Raw genomic sequence first — 24,478 nt, 5'->3', positions numbered from 1 at the left:
TCATATATTAAAATAATTTAATGAATAAAAATATTTTACTAAGTTGTATAAACTTTTATTGAAAATAGAAATAGAGGATAAACAAATTAAATATTGTATGAGACAATGGGCAAAAGTAGTGTTATAATATATAGTTAAGCCAATGGGAGAATATGGGGAAGAAATAGTTGAAAATTACAATAAATTTTAATTTTAAAAAGCAGTTTAATAAAATGACCAGTATATGACACAAAATATACTGGCAAAAATGTACAAGCAAATTACAAACATTTGTTGAAAATACAATCAAACAGAGGGCATATATTTTCATCTTTGGTGGGCAGGCAAAGAAAGCTAGAAAATACTGACATCAAGTATGTTTTCTAACTCAGAAGATTTGAAAAGTGAATACACAGTTGAAATCAGAGCTTATTCTTTTCTTAAATGAACAAACAAATGGGAACATATTACAGAAATTTGCTTTGGTATATGATAACAGCAGTGAGACTTTTATATACACAATGGTGAAAGGACTGGTAAATATCTACAATGGAACAATGATGAAGAAGCTAATAGAATTGGCACAGAAGGCAAAATTGACAGCTTTGATTAAAGAAAAGACTAATTATGGAAACCATCTTGGATTTTTGGGGAGAAATTGAAAGAAATTAACTGTTAATTTTGTAATTTGATTATTAGAATTATACGTGATTGTAGAAGTAATGTAGACAAATATTAACCCTAGAGTAAAAATTTGATGCATTTTCTTTATTCATATGTCTACCAAAAGTCATATCTACCAAAAGTCAAAAGTCATTATTATTATTATTTACTTTTTCTTTTCTCTTTTGCACTTATATGCTCCTTTGGAAGAAGAAATTTGTCTCATTAGCAAGCAGACCCTGTTGGATATAATCCATTGACTGAGTATGCATGGCATGCTTAGTCATACTTTAAGTGATTCTTTCTGGATTTCTAAATAAAAATGTGGAGGTCTGTCTCATAAGAATGGAATAGTAAACTATTCTTCCATAAACCAGAACTGTGTGATTCATATAATCATCAATTTTATAACTCTTGAATCCTAAAATAACAAAGATTATGATGTGTTAACATAAATAAGCTATGTTAGCTAAGTTTACAAGAGGAGGAATCAATCAAATATACAAACTTGTGAAATAAAGCACAACAAACATCCTATAAATAGTTATATTTATAAACTAAAGAATCTGACAAGGACTAGGGCTTCTGATATCAATACTGTAATTAAGATACACTATAGTACATAAAAATTATAGAAGTCAGTATAGGATTCCTCCTAATTAGAATTTAACTAAAGAATAATTTTATTGCACAATAAATGGTGAATTTCCATTATTCCTTACATTTACCACCTTGTTAAATAGTGTTCCCTTTAGCCATGTCAGAAATTTATTACATTTTCTATGCAAATGTATTAATCTGGATTAATTCCATATTAATTACTACACTGTGTTGAGTTGTAATTTGGATTATAATTAATCTAAAGTGGCACTAGAATTAAATGACAATATAAATGAGGCATTAGAAGGCTCTTGTCTTCTAAATCAATATTCAGTAAACATAGTTTTCTTATTGCCAAGTCTTTGAAAGCCTCCATCTGAGATAAGGAAGGCAATACAGAACAACAATTTATATAAATGCTTGAGCAGCAAACGTGTTAATCCCTTCTTTTCTAATGCATTATATGCTAAAAAGGTAGGAAACGAAGATTTTTGTCTGGCTGTTAAAGGCTATGATTAACTTGTTGGTTTTCTGGGACTTCTTTGCCAATACTTAATTCAGGAGAAGAAAATCCAAATTAGCATTCAATTATACATAAGCAGTTATGCAGTCATTAAACATAGTTGTCAGCTGTGTTGAGAATTAACCTCATTGAATGAATACTTTATATGCAGAATTAATTTAGAGAATTCTATTGTAGGATTCAAAAGGTCAGTTTGAGAATTCGAAATGTGAACTAATTTTTTTTCAAGCTTCTTACAAAAGCATCTGCCTTTAGCATCTCAAGGTGTTTCACTGCACCACAGGACAACTGGAGCATAGGTGAGGCTAATTAAACTTGAATTTATTGTTCATGGAACTTGCTATCTATGTTTCTGAAGTTCACCACTTCTGCCTATTGGCCTATTAAAAATGTCCTTAACCAAATAACTTAGATGATTTATAGCAAATATTTTAGACAGAAAACATCTCAGAAATATAAAGCTTACTTAACAAAGCACAACATGAAGAATGAAGATGTTTCACAAATAAATGTTCTCTTTTTCCATTACACTTCTACACAGATCCCAGTAGCAAGCCGAAGCAGCATGTCTTTCAATACTGCTTTTAGATTTACCTTCCAATGAAAGGGGATGTATATTTTAAATAATCCCTATAGACATGCTCTGTTATGAACAGTTCTTTTTCAGGTTCTTGATTTCAAAAACTAAATCATCCTAGTTCTATGGATATTTCTGAGTAGTGATACACAGTTGACATATATCTATGAGTCAAATCTTTACTACTTAAATATTATTGAATTTTTCATTTTAAAAAACGGTGTTTTCATACTTCTATTGCTTACAAAGCAAACAATAATTTAGCAGTATCTCTATGGTTCATTTAGATGAGAATAAATTTGCATGTAAAATAATAATTCCTGATTAACTGAATGTCTTTATGGCGAATACAAGCTCTTTTATCTGCTGTTGTCATTTGGATTCACGGAAAAGATATATGAGCACCTGAAACTAATAGCTTTCAACCTGCTTCAGCACCTCTTCTGCTTCAGTGAATCCAGCATAATATAACTAGGAATAGCGTGCAGCAAAAGTAGCCAATGTAATATTCATTGTGACCAAAGATTTCCATCTCATAAATAAAAAGCATGGATGGAGTCACATTTTGCCAAATCAAATACAGAAAAAGCTTTGTGTATCCATGCCAGATGCTGGCCTTGGGTTTGTTTGTGCACAAGTAAATGTCATGACATGGGAGTTCTGTTTTCAAAGACAGTAGCTTTCATTATAGAGCTTTGTATATTCTTAAAGATCAATATTTCCCAGCTCATAATCTGTTTTCAATGATATTTCCTCCTTCTTGGCCAAATCATCTGTAAACCTTTTCATAGATTTTCTGTATCCCCCCTAAATACCAGATAAATGGCCACGTAGAGGAAGATTCCTGAATCTAAGTGATCATATATCAAGAACAGAAAGCTGATGGAGGGTGGGGGTGGGGATAAGCATTCCCATTGTCTTAGGCCCCTGCGAAGAGATGAAACATGAATGCAGGGAAAATTCCTCAAGTAGTGTAGAATCTTATGAAAAATTAATATGCCATCAGAGGAATACAAGTATAGCTAAGATTAATGAAAGGTGCTTAAAAATTACAAGCACACAAACTGATTTGATTAAAAAATAATCTTGCTAGTTGTTCTATAATATTCTTCAGCTTATCCACATCTATCCTGTCAGATGGTTATGATTAAAAATAGGTCAATGTCGAGCAACTGATAAATATCACCTTAAAATACGCATGCAATAGATATGCTTGAATGTCTGAACAGTTTAGAAGTGCGGCACAAGCAAACAAACAAACACAGCTATTTAATACCCATTTTAAAAGAATGCAGGAAAAAAAATCAAGCATCTTACCAGAGTCTTTACCAGCTTTTCTGCCTTCACTTTTATTTCTCTCTTTCTCACATGTTTCTTTATCATCAGCAACAGCCACTGATGAGCTTTTAGTAGACCCTTCTGCATCTTCAATTTGTTCTTCTGTGAATGAGCATTAAAAAAATGACAAAAAAGCTAGCTTAGGGACCATTCAACACGAGGTGTAAATATGATCTTTAATAAGATCAGGATTTAATGAGACATTGTCAGAAATTGAAAGAAGGACTCTTAAAAAGACATCAGATATCAATTATTAATAATCTGGGTTGTTATGGTGCAGCCCGGGAACCATATTTTCTTAAACACACAGTGATAACTAGAGCTACAGAACAAATAGATCTTCTCAACTACAAATAATTTGCATTACTAAAGTGATATATTCAACATAATAAGTTATATACAGCAACATATTTGAGAAACCTCTCAAAAAATAAATCCAATTAGAATCTATACATTTTGCTAATGCCAGTCTGTAAATACAATATGAGATTTCAGATTTTTCTTCCGGAGGAACCAGTTGGGGTAAATGAAACAACTTGGCATGTTGCCTTTAAAAAAAAGTGACCTTACTTACACCTCACTTACATGTTCACACCAGCTAGATTACATGAAAATCTTCACAGTAACTCAACCCAATTTAATTATTCAGTAAATCTTAGCTACTAGTGGATTAATCTTTTTATGCAGTTAACTTCTAGGCTAAGGCCATGTAGCACTAATCCGTGAAAGGCCTACTGTTCCTTTTCATCTTGTGATCATTTGTCTGTGACTGTGCTGATGTCACATTTTAATGAATTTTAGCAATCTGAGTAATGCCAGATAACCAGACTTGCAACTCCCTACAGCATAGCATGCTGTTTTCATCACAATATGAGAAAGAAAGAAAGGAAGGGAGGGAGGGAGGGAGGGAGGGAGAGAGAGAGAGAGAGAGAGAGGGAGAGAGAGAGAGAGAGAGAGAGAGAAAGAAAGAAAGAAAGAAAGAAAGAAAGAAAGAAAGAAAGAAAGAAAGAAAGAAAGAAAGAAAGAAAGAAAGAAAGAAAGAAAGAAAGAAAGAAAGAAAGAAAGAAAGAAAGAAAGAAAGAAAGAAAGATTTCAGTGCAGGATGGGAGAAGGTGATGAAATGGGATTCAAAACACCAGGCTGCTCAATTTCATAAAGTCTTTAATGACCATATAAATTAACACTGGAAAGGCAAAGGGTCACAGACACACATTTGCATACACGCCTCTATTCACTTTTGATAAGGAGAGGGTTTTTTTGCTTGGGGAATATGATACAATTAACCCTTCAGATTCCATACAAAATGCAGCTACCAACATTTTAAGTGTCAAGCATTAACTGAAAATTACACACTACATAAAATTTTCATTGTAAATGCTATAGTGATTGAAAGGGGAAATTGTGGCCCCTTCCACCCCCCATGTTTTATTAATGACATTCTGACAGCAGAATGAAATATCCTCTGTCATGTGGAGCAGCTGAGCAGAGAAAAATTGCTACTTAGTGTTTTACTTGCAGTGGAGCTGAATCTACAAGAAAACAATTGAAGCCACTATCAAGCTACCATAGGCGATATAAATGGAAAGAAAGAAATAGATATAGTGGGATATTTTGCATTAATTCCTTGAATATGCTATGCTGCAAGCTACATATCAGCAGCTTTTTGGAGAGAAATATTTTCGAGAACCAGAAACATTGGGAAACAGGAAAAGAAACCCTGTCTTCCTTAAAAATGTAAATGTAATAATAATCAGCAATGAATGGAATAAACAATTCCTTTGGTATTAGCATGCTTATTTCTTTCCCCCCCTCTCTCTGTGGTATAACTAATCAAACACTGTAAGGTTCCTAGTCACAGCTGGAAACAATGCTGTGTTTATTAAGGGTGATGGGAGGGCACAGTCTGCTATGCTGTATGCTTGTGATTGTGACTAGACTGCGCTATGTTAATGCAAATAGATATAGAAAGAGAGATGTGTGTACAATGTGAATATTGCCCGTCTTGTCAAAACTCATGGTCTAACACAACCTATGGCAATTCCACACTGAATATGCTCACAGATGGGCAGATTTCCTCCCCCTTCTCTTGATTTACCAGTCCATCCCCAGCTGGGAAAGAAAACGACATGTCAAAACAAGATGGAGCATCCTTATTTTGAAGGAGCATAAATGCTGTCAGAATAAGCATGAATAAAATGGTGTACGTGGGCACAGGCGTGCTTGTGGAGTCTAGACCAGGGAAAAAGAAGGAATAATAATATTTTTAAAAGAACAGCGACACTGTCATCATCTGGGTCTCATCAGACAATTTTAGCTGGGTGCTCTCTTTTTTTCTGGTATGTGTTTTAAGTATGAGAGAAATTCCCAGACATGTTCTCCTATACATCATCATGGTGTCTGACCTCCATCTGACCCTGGCAACAGTTTGAGAAATCTAAATGTGAACAAAGACTCTGTGTCAGCAGCAGGGAAAAATGGTTAGGTAGATTTTGCCCATCAACTTAATCGCAAACAGCAGTTTTTAGGCCATAACTTTACAGGGCTCCACCAAGCCACCAGCACATAACCTTTGGAGGTAGAAGTGCCCTTTACCCCCTCCCCCCCTCTGTGATTTTTCTCAGTCCTCAGATATTTCCTTTGATGTAGCAAGGCAATTAGATCGAATGTTCAAGAACTGAAAGCCTGTTTTATGATTTTGAAGGTGAGAGCTGTTTATTATAGGTTGGCTCCTGAGTCTTCTAAAGGCCTTACAAAATTTAATGCTGGAAAAAAAAATAACCAAAGACAATATATATGCCCTATTATTATTATTATTATTATTATTATTATTATTATTATTATTATTATTATTATTATTACTATTACTATTACTATTACTATTACTATTACTACCAATATTACCACTACTTTTACCTAAATACTATAACGTGTTTGGAGTCCAATTACTGTTAAATCTTTTTTGAATCCAGTTCTGATTGATATACAATATAATATATATATATTATATATTATATATATATATATACACACACACACACACACACACACACACACACACACACACACACATACACACACACACACATATACATATACATATACATATACATGTTTTCTTAAGTTTTCTCGGGAACTTACATGTATGTTATTCAGCTTTGTTTGGGTATTTTCCCTCGTCATTATAGTTGTGCTTTTAAAGTTGCCGAAACGTTGCTACAACTTTAAAAGCACAACTATAATGACGTGGGAATATACCCGAACAAAGCTGAATACCACACACACACACACACACACACACACAATATAACTATATGCATATATGTAATACTTCCCTGTTAAATCTGGAAAAATCAAAACTAAATATCCAAAAATATTTGTATTGGTTCTTCATGTTTGTGAGCTTAGTGTATGATACCATCTCTCTTTTTTAATTCATTACTTCCCACTATTACACTCCCTTTGTTATACAGTATATAGCTGTTACTTTAAGCCAATTCCAAATGATGCTAAGAGGTAGATGGCAAGAAACAAATATAGCAGTTAGGAAACAATATAATAGGAGTTTCATCAAACCTGAGATATCAGGGAACATGCCATCATGGATGGCAACATATGAGTTTTTCCCAAGGAGCCATTAATGATCATGAATAATTATTGTGGAATTTTGTAATGGAACTCAATTTGTCATTTTTTCTACTTCAGCAGTGAACTTGATTTAAAAAAAAGCCCAATCATATATGGGCTTTGTCCTAAATAGAGCTAACAGAAGAGAAGTTTTTCAGAAAGAGTTTGGCTACTTTGCATCTTCTTTGGTTGTGCAGGGTATCTCTCTAGTTGGCAATTTCATCAGGCTCAGAATCTGACCAGAACTACAGGTAGTTCTCAACTTACGACCACAATTGAGCCTAAAATTTCTTTGTTAAGCAAGATAGTTGTTAAATGAGTTTTGTCCCATTTTATGATCTTTCTTGACAGAGTTGTTAAGTGAATCATTACAATTGTTAAGTTAGTAACACAGTTGTTAAGTGAATCTGGTTTCTCCATTGACTCTGCTTGTCAGAAGATCACAAAAGATGATCACACGATTCCAGGACACTGAACTGTCATAAATATGAGTGAGTTGACAAGTGTCTGAATTTTGATCATATGACCATGGCCATACTGCAACATTCATATGTGTGAAAAATGGTCATAATTTACTTGTTATAGTGCTGCGGTAACTTCAAATGGTCACTAAATGAACTTTTCTAAGTCGAAGACTTCCAGCAGGAGAATGGGAGAAGGAAAACTCAAAACTATGGAAGTATTTACTTCTTGTGTCTTATATTTTCTTACAGAGCTCAAGAGTAGAGGATAAAGCATTCCTCCTTCATTTTTTTCCCCAGTGACATCAACTCTCTTGGTAATAGAGTTGAAAGATAGTGTCTAGTTCAAAGTCACCCAGTTATCTATCTGAGCAAAAGATGGATTGAATCTGAGTTTCCCACATTTTATTCTAACATTTCAACTACTATATCACACCGTCACCATTTTATAACAGCATTTTATAACTGTTAAACAGTTCTTTTAATATAATTATGTTTTGAAGGCCTTCCCAAATTTAACTCAATAATGGTTACAATGGTCATATAAGGTATTTTGCATTGTGACAGTAAAGACTCAAAATAAAAACGATTTAAAGCTGGTTAAAACTCTTAAATTGAGATCTGACACTATGATTGTTCACTAGATAATTTTTCATTCAAGAAATATTTTCTTATTTCTGACTGATGCTACTTCTTTCCTACTCAGTTTTGCTTTCTTTGTTATATCTATCCTATTGTTTATCTTTTGTATTGTTCTTTTTTTTTTAACAACTATGGACTGACCCAGGATTGCTAGGAGTCAGGAGACATACACATTTAATAATTTATTTATATATACCTCACATAGTGAGTCTGGATAGCATATATAATAAAACAAAATATTTTATAGAGGTAAAATGCATAAAAGTCAATAAAACTACCATTTAGTTTAATTTGAAAATAAAAACAAAGTAAAAAAATGGCAGAAAACATTAAATTGCACATTAATTAGCAGTCATATAAACATCCTACATTATATTGTTCTGTACAGTCATATCAACATCTTCAGAGAACCATCCCTGTGTAATGGTAACTGATAACTCTGCGAGTGCAATGCAAAATATAAGTTGACCTCGCAATAACAACAATAATCTTAGCAATATCTAATGATTGAATCCTAGCAAGGCAGAGTGAATCTTTATCCAGAAATCATCTGGATCCATATCAGTTCAAGTGTTGATTCTTAATGGGCTACAATTCTCCAGAAAAAGCAGTTGTACAGTCTTGCAGTTCTCCTAGACTCACAGATTCTGTTAGGCAGCAGGTGGAGATTGTTACAAAAAGAAACTTTGTTCAGCTAACCCTAAATGATACTAAAAAATTAAACATCTAAAAAGGTATCAGTCCAAACTCTATTTTATTGACTAAATATCCTGACTTTTCAAGAATCACTTTATATACCATTTTGAGATACGGCATGAATATGGTATGTTTATGATAGTAGAGATGGCTATAGGAAAACAACCAACAGTCTCTGGATTGCAGTCGCGTAGAAATATGATAAATAAACAAATAAAGATTTGGAAAATACATCTAAAGTCTAGATGACACAGATTTCATACTAAATTTTTGGAATTTTTGATTACTTCTTTTTGGTAATATTGCTGATAAATGCCATGTCAGTTTAATATAAGACCTCATTTACCTAGATTTATCTACAAGTCAGCTCAGCTGACTTGTATTGAAATCCCGGTATATGAGTGTGTGTTGCTTAGATCTGACCACATTATTTCCATCAATTCAGAGCAGAATCATTATTAGGTCTGTAAGTACATTATTACGCTCATTTACCTCAGGCAGGTTATGGGGCCTTTTATCTAATATTGGGTGAAAAACTTTTATTGCGGATATTGTTGATGTTCCACACTATCCAACAACATCCATGCACAAGTTGGCAAAGATAGTATAGTGTTATAGAATTATGGGATTGAGCTACTGGTAAGAGTCTTCAATAATGATAGTGAGGCTTCCCTAGTATGATTAGTCTAAAAACATGTGGTTGAAAACAATGAGTCTGATTAAATTCTACCAATGCTTAGCAAAGGCTATATCATTTTTTAGTTTGTGGTTCAAGATATGGTGGAGGTGGCTTAAATACTAAGAAATTAGAATTCTTCCACTATCAAAATGAGACTTTTATTTGATTAATTTAGTCTCAAAAATCTTTCTTTTACTTCAGGTTTAATATACATTTTTTTTGTAACTTTGGTTAATAATTCTGCATTTCTTTGAGAATATTACTCCAGCAGAATTGTACTATTATGAATTTTCAAATTTACGACATCTAAATCAAATAAATATCGCCACCCTCTAACTTTATTGTGTTTTAATGTACTTCCAACAGCTGTTCTTGAGGGAACTTCCCCTCTCCCCAAAAATCCTATATTTACTAAAACATTTCCATTGTAGCAAAAATTGAATTGAATCTATAGTCCATGTTCTGCTATATTGGCACTTTCATAAGTACCAATTATGATTATGTTTTATAACCTGCCTTTTTAAGTAAATCTTCCAAGCCATTTTAATATGTTTAATGTAAAGCTGTTACTGTATCCTGTTTCTTTGAAAGTAGAATTCTAATTGTTGACAGCAGTAAGTGTTTGTTTGTATGATGTGGGAACCAAGACTAAATATTATAAATTCTAGACTAAATCTATTACATTTAAAAAATGAAAAAGCTATACATCCTTATGCCAATAACTTACTATAAACTGAAATGGATATTGGAAAATAAAGGAGCTTTTTAGTTTTTAACACCTATTTTAAATAGAAAAATGAAAATTGTTGATATACAAACATTTTTTGTAGTAGAATATTTTAAAAAACTTTTTAAATAAAATCATTGATTTTAATAAAGTAAAAAAATATTACATAATCCTGAGGAGTGACAATGTACTAAAAAATAAAGGGCAATCAGTTGTAAAAAACTACCATCACTTAATATTCTGACATTATTCTTGCATCACATAAATTGTAAAATATCAAAAAAATATTGCGTATAAAGTAATATTTATTTAAAAAAGGACAAGTGTGAGTATATAGTTCCAAAAGTACACATATACAAAATGATATGGATAAATAACAATGCAATATATCTAGTGACTGTATATAAACTGTAAACAACAATTAGATGGGATTGCCTTTGCCTGTTGCCTTTTCTGTCTGCACAATTATTATGCACATACTTTTTTGGGTAATTATAGAAGTCTCAAAGTGATCTTTGAGTACTATTGATAATTCTCACTGTTTGCCTACCCTTTATTACATCTTTACAAAAGAAAACCAAAACAAAGCATTTGCTACAGACCAAAAGAAAATATTGGTAGTTTATTTTTTAAAAAGTGGTACCATTTAAAGCGATATATCTTTATATAAAGAATTAAAATGAGATACCCATTCCAACAGTTTAATCCATTATTGATATACTATTAACTGTGTCACTTTTTCATGTTTTTTTAATACATCTTAAAACTGGATTACAATTGGACACCTCTTCAAATAGAGGATGTCTCGGGGTCATGTGATCGTCTTTTGCGATCTTCTGACAAGCAAAGTCAATGAGGAATCCAGATTCACTTAACAACCATGTTACTAACTTAACAACTGTAGTGATTCATTTAACTGTGACAGGAAGGTTGTAAAATGGAGCAAAACTCGCTTAACAGCTCTCTTGTTTAGCAACAGAAATTGTAGTAATAAATCGAGGACTACTTGTATTAGAGATAAACTGCCAAAAGGCCACTGCACAATTTTCTACTTTTTAAGAGACAAGAGGTAAAATAAGTGAAAAATCCTTAAAACATACATACATAAACTTCAAACAAAAGAAGCTTAATTTCATTGCAATTTCCTTTAAGTTTCAGAAATGATTTTAGCTGTCACAAAAAAAACTATGGCAGAACAATCCAGGCACCTAAAATATAGATCTTACCCAGATTAAATAAAATCTCTGGCAAACAAAATGTTCATTTCCCAGTAAGGCAAAAAGAGTTGGTTGGAGAACAAACCATTAAACAGAAAGATATAAACAGATACATACACACTTTAATATAAGAACATTCCTTAGGAAAATACTGAACCAATTCACCCTCAAAGGAATAAAAGAAATAACTAAAGGAAATCTTGGAAATTTTAGAGAACTGAAATAAAATGGTATTAGTTATCAGTGGCAATATAGTAGAAGAAGATAAAAAAATAATCAAAATTTTGAATTGAGAGTGGTCAAAAGAAATTATTTTTGTATCCAATGATTTAGAGATGTGAACATAAAACTTGAAAGATAAATATTTTCTAATATTAACATTAGGTTCTTCAGATCAACACAGATTTCTCCAAATAGTTTTCTTGGCAACATTGTAAAAGTGATTTGACTTAATAATTTATCCCAAAGTCCTGAGATTTTCCAGTGACTCCATTTTAAGTGTTTCTTCAAAATTACTCGGGATCACTAGAATTATTTGCTACAAAACTTTAAAAATGAAAATAGTATAACCTGCCACTAGAATCCTTTTTTTCACCTTATCTGAAAATGTAAAAATTGAGTACCTACACACTACAATATTAAATGTTGCAAATACAGTGTATAAAGTACATATACATTATAACTATCTATCTGTATCTATCTATTTCTATATCTCTACAATGCATATAAATGTGTGTGTGTATGCAAAATTATGGGCTCTAGACAACAAAGAAATAATTAACTTCTGATCTACAATGATTGTAAGGTATAAATCCATTGCAGTGACCTTCTCTTCTGTAAGGCAGCTTTGTAACTTCTCTGCCTTGTCAGCTAGGGTTGTCAGATCCAAGTGAAATCATTTCCAGAAGTTCCTGATTCACCATAAATCAGGGGTGTCAAACTCCAGGTGCTTAGATCTGGGCCACGGGGCCACCCTGGAAACAGGAAAGGACCGGCCTGTGGTGCCTCTGCCAGTAAAAATGGAGCTTGAAGGAGGGGCGTGCTCGGGGAGATGCTGGCAGAGGGCTGGAGTCTATCATGGACAAAAGTGGGTCATTGCATGTGGTGCTCCTGAGTTCTGTTTTCACTGGCAGATGGCTAAAGGAGGCCATTGTGCCAAAAACAGGGCCCGGGGACCACATGTGGCACTCCTGAGCTTCGGTTTTGTTGGCAGAGGGCTGGAGGTGGCCATTGTGAGTGAAAACAGAGCCCTGGTGCATGCCACCCTGGGTTCTGTTTTCACTGGCAGAGGGCTAATAAAACAAACTAAGAGCAAAACAAAACAAAAGGAGAAATGTTTCCCTTTTGCATTTGAGCATCGAAAAAGGGACAGAAAAGGAGAAAGGGAAAGAGGAAAGACAAAGAAAAAGAAGGAAAAATGGATAGAGAGCAAGGAAGGAAAAATAAGAAAAGAGGGGAAGGAAGAAAAAAAAGAGAATGACGAGGATAGGAAAAAGAAAAAAAAGGAAGGAAGGATTATAATGAGAGGGAGAGAGGGGCTGAGAGAAATCCTGCCTTAGCACTTGGCCACCACAGGTGCCCATGACATGAGTGACGTCAAGTGGTCATGTTCACCCTAGTCACTCCCACTCCTAGCCCCCTGTGTTCAAACACAATCCTGATGCAGCCCTCAATGAAATTGTGTTTTACCCCGTTATAAATATACCTGATCCATTTTATATGTATGTACTTCAAAGATTACATAATTGATGCCACTTTTGAAAAAAGCAGAGCACAACAAAATACAAAACTAATAATTACTAAAACTAAAAATTAAGTGCCTAAAATAAGGAAATCCTTGGTAAAATTATAATTGCATATATCAGCTAATGCAGATTCAAAGGCAAAACGTGCTCTGGATTACACAAAGGAGCAAACACTGGACCTCTCTGTAAGTTCTCAATATAGCTGCATCCTTTTTAGCTACCATTCACAGGAAAAGAGTTTGGATATAAATCAAACAAATAAATCTGTAGGACCACCTGTCTTCCATTGTTTCTGCACGACTGATAAGATCACCAGAGGGCATATTTCAGGTCCCATTTATTAAGCAATGTCATCTTACGGGACGTAGGAGGCATGCCTTCTCGACAGCTACAACTGTCCTCTGGAACAAGAATCCCCTTGAGATCAAAACAGCCAGCTTGAAGAAAGGGCCGAAGATCTGGATTTTTCCAAAGTTTGGTCCTTTGAGTTTGGTCCTTTGTGGAATCTACAATTAGGCTGAATGATATGGCTTCATTTCCACATGTTTAGCTGTTGTAACTCAGGGTTAAATTTTTTACTGTTTTATTCTTTGTTAGCCAGACAGAATCTTGTAGACTGTCTTTAAAAGTTGAAATTATAAACAAACACTCCTTATAAAGTTCCATGCTATGCAGTGGTGGGATTCAAATAATTTACCAACCAGTTCTCCGCCCTAATGAATTCTTCCAACAATCAGTTCACCAAACTGCTCAGAAAGTTAACAACAACCAGTTCTCCCGGAGTGGTGCGAACTGGCTGAATCCCACCAGCGATGCTATGTCAATATTTATTTACTGCATTGATGTTAACAGCTTATTTTAGGAACACAGCTTTCGTGACTTTTCAATTTAAAGGGGAAAAATAATTAAGAAAATATATCATACCACTTTACAGTTAAAACTATTACTGTAAGAATAGAATTTGAAAAAGCCTTGCACTAAAATGCTTCTTCAAGATCTGATGAAATTGAATAAGGCAGACAATATGTTATTTATTACCAAAAATATTACTATGCACTAAATTTACATTTGAATAGACATACATTAATTTAATCCATAAATATATTACCATTGTGTTCTGATAATTAAAACATAATTAAAATTTTAAAATATAATTATACCACAATTAAAATGACTATGATTGGCATAGTCCTCTTTAATCTTTCTAAGAAATTGTATACTATTTATATTTCCATGTGATAAGATAGGCTTCAGAATAGGCTTCCCTCCATGTGCAGCCAGGTTAGACATGCTACTTTTTAAACCTGCACAATCCACTGTAACTATTAAATAGGCAAGAGTCAGCAATTAATTAAAACCTGACAGATGCCAGTTAAGTTGAAAATCCATGTTCCTTACTTGTATTTTTATTTTTCATACAAAATCCTTAACCCTGCAGGATCATATCATTGGTATGCAACTGCCTATTTTTGAATTTATATCTGCTTCTGGATTTTTCAACCTTCCACTCCTTGACTTGACTAGTTCCTACTTGACTTTATTCCTGCTCTACAATTACATCTATCTCTTTTATTTTTATTTTTGTGTGTGTGCCTGAAATTGTTCTCTATTTGCCTCCTGACTTTAACCCAGAGAGTTGACAGGACATCAAATGATTTATATTCTACAAATACATTCATACCATGTGATCCTCAGGACACCTAATCTTTTCTTTCCCTCATTCAGAAGCCTATTATAATGCAGGTAGCAAAGTAAGTCAGTATGGAGAACTATATTTTCACTTCTTCAGTTCACCAACTTTTTGAATTATTTATCCATAGACTTTCTGCACCATGAACATTCAAACACTTTCCCATATAATAATCTTATCTGGATATAGAAAACACAGTTTTTGCTTCTAAATTTCAAACTGGCTTTCTGATTTCAGATCTGCATTTACCAGGTCAACTTTTCCTGCGTTTTTGAAAGATACACTTCATCAAATTATAAAGCAAAAATTAGTATTCAACATAACATAATATCATGAACCTGATTGTATGGAGAGATGCAACTCCATTTTCTGTTGCATCCACTGGGAAACACATACTAGATTAAATATAATAAAATTGGTTTATGTTGGCATTTTGTTAGGGAATGAATACAAGCTCAGCCCATTTTTTCCTGTTATAGTGGAATCTTTTATCCATAATCAAAATATTCAATTTCACAATTCCTTAAATGTCTATAGGATATATTTTTTGGTTTCTTTCAATAGAGGCAAAAGAGAAAGATAGGTACTTTTCCTAGATCATATGTGGCACTGAGGCACATACATCAAAAGATCTGCCACTTTCTATATGTATGCAATGTGACAACAAATGTACAAAACAGATGGAGTTTGTGTCTCAAGATTCAGAGACTGCTTTTCCCATTTGACCCTTTTACAGAAGCCTCTGATGTAACATTAACAGATTATGCTTCAAGTTTTTTTTGACTTCCACTGTGTATCATTTCCCACTGAATTTTAAATACTAATTAATTCAAAATTATTTCTCTCTTTTTACCCACCCAAATACAAGAAAATGTGTGCAGATATACACATGAAGCTATTTCTTTCTGAATAAATAACAGAAAAAAGGGCATTCCACAAAAAAAGAATTTAAAAATACTACGCTGAATAAAATAAAGGTACGAGATGAGAAAAATAGATTCTTAGATAAATCTACTTTATTAAAACATCATTCACTATGTGTCTCAAATTATTCCTTGTAAAGCCACCACGCTGCCTTTTGCTTTTATTTTAAAAACAAAAAAAAATAAGGAAATAGGCAATAAGATCCAAGACAAGGTGGGGAAACATATTAGTGAGACAGAACTCAGTGGAAAACTTTAAATATTGCAACCTTCTATGCAAGACTACATCTAACAAAATCTTTCACACTTGACCATAATTCATCTTTGAACAGCAATCATAAATTAGCAGAATTTAGCAATTTTCATAAAAGTAGATTGGTTCACTAGTGAAATGCATACATCTATCATTTTGAAGCTATTTTAGGTTTATTTATCAAAAAGCTAGATATGATGATGATGTTGTAGTTGCAATGGCCCTCAAGTGGTAAAGAGTGACTGAAAATCAGATGATACTATAAACTCACATGTCCACTCAAAACCTTCATTGTTGTGAATCTTTAATAGCTGATTACTAATATTATTTTGGGAATCATCTAGTGAATGTTAAGGGGAAAAAAGATATTTCTGAGTATGTTTCCATTACAAAACTATCAGCTTTCTCTTTAGCTAATACCTTCACTGCAATCATTCAATCAACAAACTACATAAAGATGCCTAGCAGATGATTTACTTATGGTGGTTAACTGATCACACTAGATTCTTATTGACCAGATTTTAAAAGAAGTTAGTTTATATAATCTTGAAAACTGGACATGTACATTTTAGCATTCAATTTGTCAATAACTTAATTCATGTGGAGAGTCTGTAATCCTCTAGCTCAGGGGTTTCCAACCCTGGTAATATTAAGACTTGTGCACTTCAACTCCCAGAATTCCTCAGCCAGGGAGTTGACGTCAACAAGTCTTAAAGTTGCCAAGGTTGGAGACTCCTGCTCTAGCTTACTGCCCTGTAAAGCAATGAGGAGGTTTGCCACTGGCTTCTTTATATGGGAGGAATGTGCAGGTGCTCTGTAATATTTTATAAATGGCCCTCTTCTTTTCCAGGCTTTAAGAGTCCATTCAAATTAGCCAAACTGACTAATCATCTTTATCAAAGATTGTAATTGTAATTGACCAATCCCACATTTCAGGCATTATTTTACTTGTTTCCCCTTTCTTCCATGTCTTTTTTTTTTTTTCTAAGATCTGTTAGAATCTTATCAAATAATAGTTCGTCCCAGGCTGTGCAATGAAAATTTGTAACATAGACCTCACCTTCTTTCTTCCTAAAAAAAAACCTTCACAACTAGACAGCAATTGTTCCATAAGTCTAATAAGAACTCTGTCTTGGAAGGATTTAATCTGCTCCACCTTATCCAGACCATGACATCCTTAGGCATTGGGGTCAGCATATCCATTGAATCATCTGTCTAGTCCAGGTAAAGCAGTTAGACTTGAGCTGAAGGGATACCACCACCTACTTCTGAAGAGGCAGAAATATTTCCTAATTCAAAGAAGCATTAGCATTCTACAGTATTAGAAGCATTGATACCTGCTTGGATCCAATTTTGTATAACCTCATGGAAAGCCTTAATCAACCATACTGATTCGACTGAGTTGTGGCAAATGCTGCACTACAGAAAGCCTTATCCACTTCATCAGGACTCACAGATTTCAAAATGATCACACATCACCTTAGAAAATTCTAGGCATTTGCATTGGAATTGTCCAGTTGGAATCTACAGTAGCTTATATAGGATTTGAGCAATTTTGTCTGCCTAACGCTGTGAAAATGCAATATTTCAGATGTCTTGATGAACACTCTTGCCTAAAATGGACAGATCATTTTAAAATCGACAAATGATCTTAAAAAAGACTGTTAGGCATTAACAGATACAATACAGAGATAGATAGATAGATAGATAGATAGATAGATAGATAGATAGATAGATAGATAGATAGATAGATAGATAGATAGATAGATAGATGGTTGTAGACAGACAGACAGACTGACAGACAGATTATAGATATAAATATATAGATACACATACTCTCTCTCTCTCTCAAATCATCACTGTGTAGCATCAACCTTGAGCTGGTACCAATTTATGTTCAGACTTGCAGTGGATCTTCAAGCAACATTCCAGGTATCTACTGTAAAGTTTCACACCATCTTCTTAGCTACTCAAGAGACTGCAGTATATCTAAAGCTGACCAGTCCAACACCTCAGAAACTCCTTTATTATTCTGGGCAACCAAAGTTTCAGGTACTGCCCAAGAGGACCTTGTGAAATATCCCAGCAGCTCTCTGAAAATCAGCAGGAAACATCTAGCAGACCTATCAGATAGCATCTTCCCCATTGTAGAAAGGGATTGCATTAGAGAGCACCATGGCAATCAGAGTAGTTCAGGACAAAGACTGAAATTTAATGCCTCCCATTTGAAATTACAATCTAGAGTTGCCTAAAACTCTTGTGTCCAGGATCAATTGGTGTTCTACAGCCCCATTAAAAAAATGACCAGATACCAGCAGAATATATTTTCCCCCAGACGGCAACTGATGGGAGACTCTGCAGGTATACTTTAATGCTCTGTAGCTGGCACTTCATCAGTACTGCTGCTTTTCAATTTTTCAGTCATGCTGAAAATCTGTTTCTTTTATGCCTTTCCATGCTTGCCGTTTAATTGCCATTCTTATTTTCAGAATATTGGGGTTTTTTCCCCTTTGTTTTTTTTTCTTTCCCTTCCTTTATAAATGCTTTTTTTTTCAATTGGTACTTCTTTTGTTGCTTCCTTCAGTTGTTGTGCACTTGATGGTTCTTTTCTTTCTATTGATTTATCTCTTTTTTATTTGAGCAACACTTAACACTGAGTATTTTGCCACTAGTTTTAACTGTGACCTGTAGGGTTTTTTGTTTTTTTTGTAAATTTTATTTGAGTTTTCACAAAGAGAAAAAAATACAAATAAAACATCTTTTTGAAAGTAGCGTAATCCCGGGTTACATTTCTTCGTACAGACACAAATTCAGGTTCATGCTCATTTTTATATTCTACTCCATATCTTATTACTATTTTACATTTTCTGCATAGCTTCTCCTCTTTTCTCAATTTTATTTTAATTATCTCATCTCAATTCAAATCATTGTATTTATATTTTTGTCTGTCCTGTTTCAATTACCTATTATCTTTTCTCATTAAACAAAATTTCTCCTGTAGTTACTGATTGGAGTATGACGCCTTTATATCTTTTCCCTAAAGTTGTAACATTCAATATAATACATAACTTCCATTCGGATTCTGCTTGGTACATTCTTAAAATACACACTGTATTCTTAATTTTTTTTTTGTAAATGTATATAATTAAAACAACATTCCATTCCAATTCAATTCTATCATTAATATTAATATTCATTAAAGTCTTAACATCTTTAACATTACTTTTCAATTAAATATCATACTTCTATGGGAACAATTATAAGCTTTCCATAGTTAATTCCCCCCCCCCCGCTCTTCACTTATATTTTATAAAACATTAATTAATTAAAATGTTCCTGTTCCTTCCTAATTCAATTTTCTCACTTATTTTATTTCACTTATTTTATTCACAAACATTTCACTAAGAAACACTAACTATTTTATCCCTCATTTTAATCATACATTGTTTCCAATTTTCTAAAGTTATTTCTATTACTGATATAACAATACAATCTTATGTACCTTCACAGAATCCCTTTTTCAGTTAGATTTTCACCCATTATCTCTAAATAGGTCCTGTTTCACTATATCTTGCTCCAGTCCTTTGTAACTTCTTTTCCTTCCCTTCTTCCCTCTCTTCTCTCTCCCCCCTTACCCCCTTGTCTCTCTACCTCTATTTCTCTCTTCTGTATTCCCCTTTTCTGCTACTTTCCAGTATTATACTTATTTTTTGAATTATTTTTATTTTCTTTGGTTGTTTTTTTAAGTCTTAAATTCTCCATTCTCTTTCCCCCCTTTACTTTTTCTTCCCCACATAGAATTACTTGTTCATTAAAGATGGCTTCTTCTTTGTCCCAGTCTTCTTGTTTTGCAGTCTTTTCTTGTTCTTTCTCATAGTTCCAAATCTCCATTTCTAAGAATTGAAAACGAAGCCAAAAGAATCCTTCCCTTCTTGTGCATCTTCTTTGTACTTTTTAAGTTCCATTTTCAATTCATCCAGAAGTGGTGCCATTGTATAAATTTTTAAACAACCACCCAATTGATTTTAGTCATTCAAATATAATAACCAAGAGTCCAAAGATCACCCAATAATCCAAATACACGCAAGCTGTTTCTTTTTGCTCTTTTTTTTTCACTTTCTCTTCCTGGGCTTACTATTTAGTTACAAAGTTTCAGTTAAAATGTATCTTTAGAAGTCTTGTTGAAGTTTTACTGTAGATTCTTTTTAATTCCAGGCAGTCTCCTCTCTCTTCCAGATCCTGCCCTTATTCTTTTTCTCTCCCTTCCTGCTTATGAAAAGAAAAATTTTAATGTCCAGAAATCTTTATTATCCCTTTGGCATTTTGTTTTATTTTCAGCTTAATTGCCTATTGATGTCAAAGCGGATTTTTCCGATTTCTTATTTAAGTCTCTCAGTTGTCAGTACAGGGAAGGAGAGAGAAGAAGAAAAAAAGCCAAGCCTTTCCCTTTTCACTTTCCTTCGCTGCTTCCGACTCTTCTTTGGGAGCGATGTTATTTTTGTAAGTTTAAATTCCAGGGTACCTTAGTTGTTGCTTTTACAATTTAACCCGGTCAGCCATAACTTTCACTTCTTATCTTCCTCCTGCACATTCTTTTCCGGTCAAGTTCTTCTTTGTGGTGGCCATTTCTGACCACCGCTGCAACCGCCTTCGGGAAAGGGAGTAATGGCCAGCTGAGGAGGAGAGATGCGGCTCTCCTTGACCCTGCTGGCAATCTCCCCCCTCTTCACCACCTCTACGGGGTGGCTTAGCCCCAAAACCAGCCGGCTCAGGGCGCTCCAGCGCGAGCCCAGACAGAAACCGCGCACGATCGCAGATTTCTGTCTGTCGCCGAAGCCCTTCAAACTGGAAGTCCTTGACCTGTAGGGTTTTTTTAAGCACAAGGGATTGCTTCTGTTATTAATCTTAATATTTCCTGTTGTGTATCCCTTGCCCTCTTCCTCCAAAATCAAAAGTGTACCAATATAATAAAAGCATCCAGAAAGGCCAGGATAGGTGTTAAGGTATATCCTTTTTTTAAAATTAAACTTGCATTATGTGGACATCTGCATTATAAACATTATTTATAAATGAGATAGGGAAAATATGTTTATAATACATTGAAATAATTATATTTACTAATGATTATAATTTAAAGCCTTTAATATTCCCATAAGTGAAAACAATCTGATCTATAGTGAAATCTTCCATTAAATAAAATCCTTGGGGGCTAAAGCACAAACATATGCTTAGCTTTTAAATAAAAAAAACATACATAAAGTATTTTCTATTTTTTGCAAATCAGGAAAAAAGGCATCTAACAATTCATGAAACAGGGTCACTTCAATGCAAACTAGATTGTTTCTTCCCAACATACACTGCTCAAAAAAATAAAGGGAACATTTAAACAACACAATGTAACTCCAAGTCAATCACACTTCTGTGAAATCAAACTGTCCACTTAGGTAGCAACACTGATTGACAATCAATTTCACATGCTGTTGTGCAAATGGAATAGACAACAGGTGGAAAGCATAGGCAGTTAGCAAGACTGCCTATCCCCAATAAAGGAGTGGTTCTGCAGGTGGTGACCACAGACCACTTCTCAGTTCCTATGCTTTCTGGCTGATGGTTTGGTCACTTTTGAATGCTGGCAGTGCTTTCACTCTAGTGGTAGCATGAGACGGAGTCTACAAACCACACAAGTGGCTCAGGATGGCACATCAATGAGAGCTGTGGCAAGAAGGTTTGCTGTGTCTGTCAACGTAGTGTCCAGAGCATGGAGGCGCTACCAGGAGACAGGCCAGTACATTAGGAGACGTGGAGGAGGCCATAGGAGGGCAACAACCCAGCATCAGGACCGCTACCTCTGCCTTTGTGCAAGAAGGGACAGGAGAAACACTGCCAGAGCCCTAAAAAATGACCTCCAGCGGGCCACAAATGAGCATGTGGCTGCTCTAACGGTCATAAACAGACTCCATGAGGATGGTATGAAGGCCCAACGTCCACAGGTGGGGGTTGTGCTTACAGGCCAACACCATGCAGGACGTTTGGCATTTGCCAGAGAACACCAAGATTGGCAAATTCGCCACTGGTGCCCTGTGGTCTTCACAGATGAAAGCAGGTTCACACTGAGCACGTGACAGATGTGACAGGGTCTGGAGACACCGTGGAGAACATTCTGCTGCCTGCAACATCCTCCAGCATGACCGGTTTGGCAGTGGGTCAGTAATGGTGTGGGATGGCATTTCTTTAGGGGGCTGCACAGCCCTCCATGTGCTTGCCAGAGGTAGCCTGATTGCCATTAGGTACTCAGATGAGATCCTCAGACCCCTTATGAGACCATATGCTGGTGCGGTTGGCCCTGGGTTCCTCCTAATGCAAGACAATGCTAGACCTCATGTGGCTGGAGTGTGTCAGTAGTTCCTGCAAGACAAAGGCATTGATGCTATGGACTGGCCCTCCCGTTTCCCAGACCTGAATCCAATTGAGCACATCTGGGACATCATGTCTCGCTCCATCCACCAATGCCACGTTGCACCACAGACTGTCCAGGAGTTGGGGGATGCTTTAGTCCAGGTGTGGGAGGATATCCCTCAGGAGACCATCCGCCACCTTATCAGGAGCATGCCCAGGCATTGTAGGGAGGTCATACAGACACGTGGAGGCCACACACACTACTGAGCCTCATTTTGACTTGTTTTAAGAACATTACATCAAAGTTGGATCAGCCTGTAGTGTTTTTTTTCCACTTTAATTTTGAGTGTAACTCCAAATCCAGACCTCCATGGGTTGCTAAATTTGATTTCCATTGATAATTTTTGTGTGATTTTGTTGTCAGCACATTCAACTATGAAATGAACAAGGTATTTAATGAGAATTTTTCATTCATTCAGATCTAGGATGTCTTATTTTTGTGTTCCCTTTTTTTTGAGCAGTGTATAATAACAAAGTTCTCTTTTCTAGATATCCTAGTAAATTTGTCACTGAGGATAGAGAAAATGTCATTTGCTGTACAGCCTTTAAATGGATGATTTCTTCCAGCTTATCCCAGAATGGCATTGACTTGACAAATGTGGGAAAGTCCACAGTTGTGAGATGGGGGCTTAGGTTGTGGGCTCCTGGTCAATTGAAAGGTTGCATTAAATGTAAATTATAGGACTGTTACTTAGATATATATCCCCCTCAACCAGGTGAAAGGCAAACAGGTCTCACACTAACTCACAGATGAACTTGCTGGCAAAAGCAAGAAAGGAGGCAGGCAATTATAGCTTTCATCTAGGAAGAAAAGGTATTTCATACAAACCATGCCATTTTTTAAAATAAAAGTCAGTAATGCGTTCCCCTTTCAGTTTATATATATGAAAAATATTAGCCGATCTTGGCAGTAAATATCCCAGTAACAATAGCCTTTTATTAAACATGTATTGAAATAAAACCCATGTCCTTTCTACCTTTGAATGTCAAATTTACACCTTATTATTAATATCTATTGAAATCATAGATTCATCTGCACAGGAGATGAAAAATGAAAAAAGTAACACAAACCCGTCTAACATGACCTGTAGTTAGATAGAAAACAGTTTTCCCAGCCACTGCTTGGCTTCCTGTCTGTGACCTCTGAAAAGCATTGTAGGCCAGGGTTAATGGCCTTTCCAATCTCTGTGATAAGAATTCATTTTGTTCTATTACCAGCAGTTATCTCATGAGCCTGCTGCATCACTTCAGCAGGGTTCAATCAATGAGAAGACCTAATGAAGTAACCAGCTGTAGCTCTATTTCGCCTGGTCTACTCTATCAGATAAATAAGATCTATCAGTCACACATCTTAAGACCAATCTTTGAAACAGAATCTTCAGAAATGGAACCTGTATGCATATGAATTATTATCTTCCCATTTTTTTCACCATTAATTATAATGTATATATTCTAACACAGTAAATTGAAACAAGAGAGTTCAGAAAAAAAATGGATTAAGAAACAATATTTAGAGCTACAGATTTGCTGAACACTAATGGCTTCACATTAATAACAAAATGTTTCAGTATTGACCTCTAATTCTTTGTGATATTGCACAGAAACTCAATACAGTTCTCTAAACTAAAACTGATATCTATTATGGAAACAAATGATTTTCACACTAGGAATAATGCAACAGAAAG

The 24,478-nt window shown here is 34.7% G+C and overlaps 1 protein-coding gene across 4 annotated transcripts in view; it reads right to left on the bottom strand.

The window, feature by feature from the left end:
- ZFHX4 (zinc finger homeobox 4) overlaps nt 1-24,478 on the bottom strand; it is a 195,368-nt gene that overhangs the window by 28,218 nt on the left and 142,672 nt on the right. For all 4 annotated transcript variants that reach the window (XM_087961880.1, XM_087961882.1, XM_087961883.1 and 1 more), the window contains exon 5: nt 3,660-3,782. In XM_087961880.1, coding sequence (XP_087818006.1) covers nt 3,660-3,782 — 123 coding nt within the window. The remainder of the gene's footprint in view (nt 1-3,659; nt 3,783-24,478) is intronic.

The sequence above is a fragment of the Notechis scutatus genome, chromosome 3 (assembly GCF_049901735.1).
Source record: "Notechis scutatus isolate UNSWTSFEM ecotype Mainland chromosome 3, rNotScu1.2, whole genome shotgun sequence".
NCBI lineage: Eukaryota > Metazoa > Chordata > Lepidosauria > Squamata > Elapidae > Notechis > Notechis scutatus.
Note: the sequence above shows the minus strand (reverse complement) of the source record. Positions and strands in the feature narration are given on the sequence as shown.